Source organism: Olea europaea, chromosome 2 (genome assembly GCF_002742605.1).
Source record: "Olea europaea var. sylvestris chromosome 2, O_europaea_v1, whole genome shotgun sequence".
In the NCBI taxonomy this organism is placed as follows: Eukaryota; Viridiplantae; Streptophyta; class Magnoliopsida; order Lamiales; family Oleaceae; genus Olea; species Olea europaea.
In genome coordinates, this window is record NC_036238.1 from 10,829,536 (window position 1) to 10,833,236 (window position 3,701).

Genomic DNA, 3,701 nt, shown 5'->3' on the forward strand with positions numbered 1-3,701 from the left:
CCATGGTACGATACACAAGAGATACATCTTCAAATATAGTTGCAATGTTTGTGCGTTAAAGAAAAAAAGTTAGAAAATTCGATTGTGCTACATGTAAATAATAGATTTCATACACATGATATGGTAAGATATGATTGGATTATAATTTTTTCAACCAAATATTAAAAAAAATTCCTTATTCCCTTTTTGACGTCTCATCTACATGTAAATCCTTATATAGCTACGTATGTACAAGTAACATTATTTGAGAAAGTTATACTTTATGTTATTTCAAAGCCAAAAATGAGTACTCGTAACGTAGGAAATTGGACCCTATCTAACTGGAGAGAATCCTTCCTTATTACACACTATAAATATCCCCCATCACGTTTTTCTCAAACTTCGTATTTTTCACTTCCCAAATTCTCTCTCTACGCATACGTATACACATCTTACAGAATAAAATGTCGTCGGCGGAAGTTCCCGGCGGAGGTGGCGGAAATTGCGGCGGCGCACAACAGTATTACTGTTACCAATGCGAGGGCAACGTCACCATAATTCCCTTACCGTCTCCCACCGCAGAGCTCGTTTGCCCCAATTGCAACGGCGGCTTTCTCGAAGAATCCGACACCGTACCGCCCTCAAACCCTACCAACCCCAGTGATAACCCCAACCAATTTTTCTCTGAAAATTTTCCCTCTGCAGCCTTCGGTGGTCTTCCCATTATCTTCTCCTCCGCCACCGGCACCCCACGAGGCGCCGCCTTTTCTGTTCGCGGTGGAGGTGGAGGATTAAACGATCTTTCTTCTTTGTTCGGAGGCTCCCGATCCTCTGATGAATTCAATCCCTTCGCCTTTCTAAACCAGTACGTGAATGGTCTCCAGTCACGTGGTGCGAACATTCAGCTTGTTTTTGAGGGGCCGGGTGGCGGAGGTCTGGGACATGGGGTTGATTTTGGGCTACCTTCTAATCTTGGTGACTATTTTGTTGGGCCGGGGTTGGAGCAATTGATTCAGCAACTTGCCGAGAACGATCCCAACAGGTATGGAACCCCACCTGCATCTAAGTCTGCGGTGGATGGGTTGCCAAATATAAAGATCACGGAGGAGTTGTTGGCCACAGATTCATCCCAGTGTGCCGTGTGCAAAGACAGCTTTGGGTTAAACGAGGAAGCAAAGCAAATGCCTTGTAAACATATCTACCATAAAGATTGTATATTACCTTGGCTTGAGTTGCATAATTCTTGTCCAGTTTGTAGATATGAGTTACCCACTGATGACCCAGATTATGAAAATCGAAGAACTGGGCAAGTGAGCTATAATAGCAGAAATAGTAACAATAATAATTTAGGCTTGGCCTCAGTCGGTGGAGGTCAGGAGACTGGCACTAATGATAATCAAATACCAAGAACGATGGAGAGGAGGTTTAGGATATCACTGCCATGGATTTTCAGAGGTCTTGATTCTCCAGCAGAGACAAGCAACAGTGGAGGTGGAGCTGGCAGTAACCAAGGAGGGAACACCGACAACAATGAGAATAGTGGGGCATCAAATGCAGGCTCTGGTGGAGGACAGGCTAGAGAGGAGGACCTGGACTAAAGTATGTCGATTATGTAAAACTTTTCATTTGCTTTTGTGCTGAAGTGATTTACTCTTCTTGTATGTTTATATATTTAATTACAATGCAATGTGCTTGAATTGTATAAGGGAAATGAGTATAAAATTTAAATATGATTTAATACAAATTACATTGCTTCATGGAAAATATACAGAGGGGGAACAGTCTTTTACATTTTTACTTACAAGGCATTGGATAGCTTTGCTATCCATCGGGTAACCATATTTTTTGATCTTAGACATAGTTCATATAAAACAAAAGAAGTACATGAGTAACCCCGTTTGGCTTTCATTTTGCATGGTTCAGAAATGTGTGTAGATAAGGTACTGTTGCAAAATCTGCAGTTATGAGCTTTCTGGGAAAAGGTCGTCCCTCTTCTGCCATTTGTCTCATTATTCTGCTATAAAATTGCGGTCTTTATTGCAATCGATGCAAAACATAATTCCTTATGATGACTGTCTTTTCAACAGGTCGCCAAATTTGTTTGTTTTTGCACTAGATTTTCTGATCGTCATGAAATTTTCACAATCAAGTTAGTGACTCTTAAGACAGCCATGTAGATTGAAAATTTCTGTCAACATGACTTGTGTAATTCACAACCGATTGATTGCATTGGTGAAGTCCTGTTTGAATTTTTTCTTTTGACATGATTCTCAAACTGACACGTATTCTAAGTCGAAGCCAGACATTAGTTTTCTTTTCAATTTGTGTTCATCTAATAGATTATTTAAGCTTTCACATTAATAATGCAAAAGCTGCTTGACCATTGAAATAAGAGAGATTTAACTAAAAGTAATTGCATAGTTGAGTAGGGGTTCATAGTTACACAATATTGATTGGGATACCTTACTTTATGGCTTATCGGGTATAAGAGGTTATTCCCATCTTAAAATGGGATCATTAATTTTTAGATTTGTTAGCAGGACCATATGAAAGATTCTGCCAAAGCTTGACCTAACATGATTTTCATTTCATTGTATGTATGAAATCAGTTTATTTGGTATTGTTTCTCCCCAGTTCCAAGCATAACAAGAAAAATGCTTATTTATTATTATCTAAGATATCCTGTCGCTTTTTGTTCTAGGTGATCTGTATTTTTTTTTTTTTTTTTGGGTAAATACTCCGTTTTCCCTAAACTATTGTGCATTTATTAACTACTTATTTTTTGTGTTGGATTCTCAAATTTATTTTTGTACATAATAAAAAGTTTTTGTTTTGCTTGATGTATATTTAAATGCATTCAGAAAGCATATTAAACGGTGTACAAAGTATATTTTCATATTCATGAATGATTTATTGATGCACACGAGAGAATTGCCAACTAGATCATGATATGATATGCTCAATTAAAGAAGTGCTGAATGGGACCAAAATGAGCAGATTGCTTTGGCTGGTGCTTAGTTGATGTTTCCTTATTCTAGTTAGTCCATGTTGTTTTACTTTATTTCATGTGTGTTTACATCTTTAGAAAGAGAGATTAGTCTTTTGGGAATGGATAAAAAACTTATTTATAAGCTTGTATGGTTAGTAGAAGCATTCTTTTGTTTTTGATGAATAAAAAGCTTGAAGAACTTTGGAGCCTTTTCTCCTATTCTTTATAGATTCTCTTTGATATTCTCATGAATCAGTGAATAACGTATTCATTCTTGAATCATCAAAATATTGATTGGTCAATTCCCAATATTCCTTTGGAATCAGTGAGCTTCGACCACGTGTTTGTTATATTTCTCACTTCGAGCTACATCATTTATGTTTGACTGGACCTCTTATATCCTAATTTGCCCCTTCCATAGATATATCATACGTGTATATAATTCTTGTCTGGAAATAATTGATTTCATATTTGTCATGATAATTTTAGTACGCAACTACTGAAGTTTTTTAGGTTAATGATTAGAAGTGGTTTTGCTTGAATGATAGATGTGCAGAGATGGGGGTAATAACTGATCAGGTTCGTTCAATTCTGGTTGTTTGGGTTTTGACGATGTTGTTCTGGAGGATTACATTTATGGCATTGTACATAGATGTTGATTGTACCTGTGATCTCAGAGAGACTTGAAAGCCTCAACTAAGCCTTCATGTTTCATTTTAGATGCCTTTGAGCT

The 3,701-nt window shown here is 37.4% G+C and overlaps 1 protein-coding gene across 1 annotated transcript; it reads left to right on the top strand.

The window, feature by feature from the left end:
* The first annotated feature begins 372 nt into the window (after positions 1-372).
* Positions 373-3,678, top strand: LOC111410785 (E3 ubiquitin-protein ligase RING1-like). Its single transcript, XM_023041315.1, has 2 exons — positions 373-1,578; positions 3,517-3,678. The coding sequence occupies exon 1, from the start codon at positions 444-446 to the stop codon at positions 1,575-1,577; it is 1,134 nt and encodes a 377-aa protein (XP_022897083.1). The 5' UTR covers positions 373-443; the 3' UTR covers position 1,578; positions 3,517-3,678.
* The last annotated feature ends 23 nt before the right edge of the window (positions 3,679-3,701 follow it).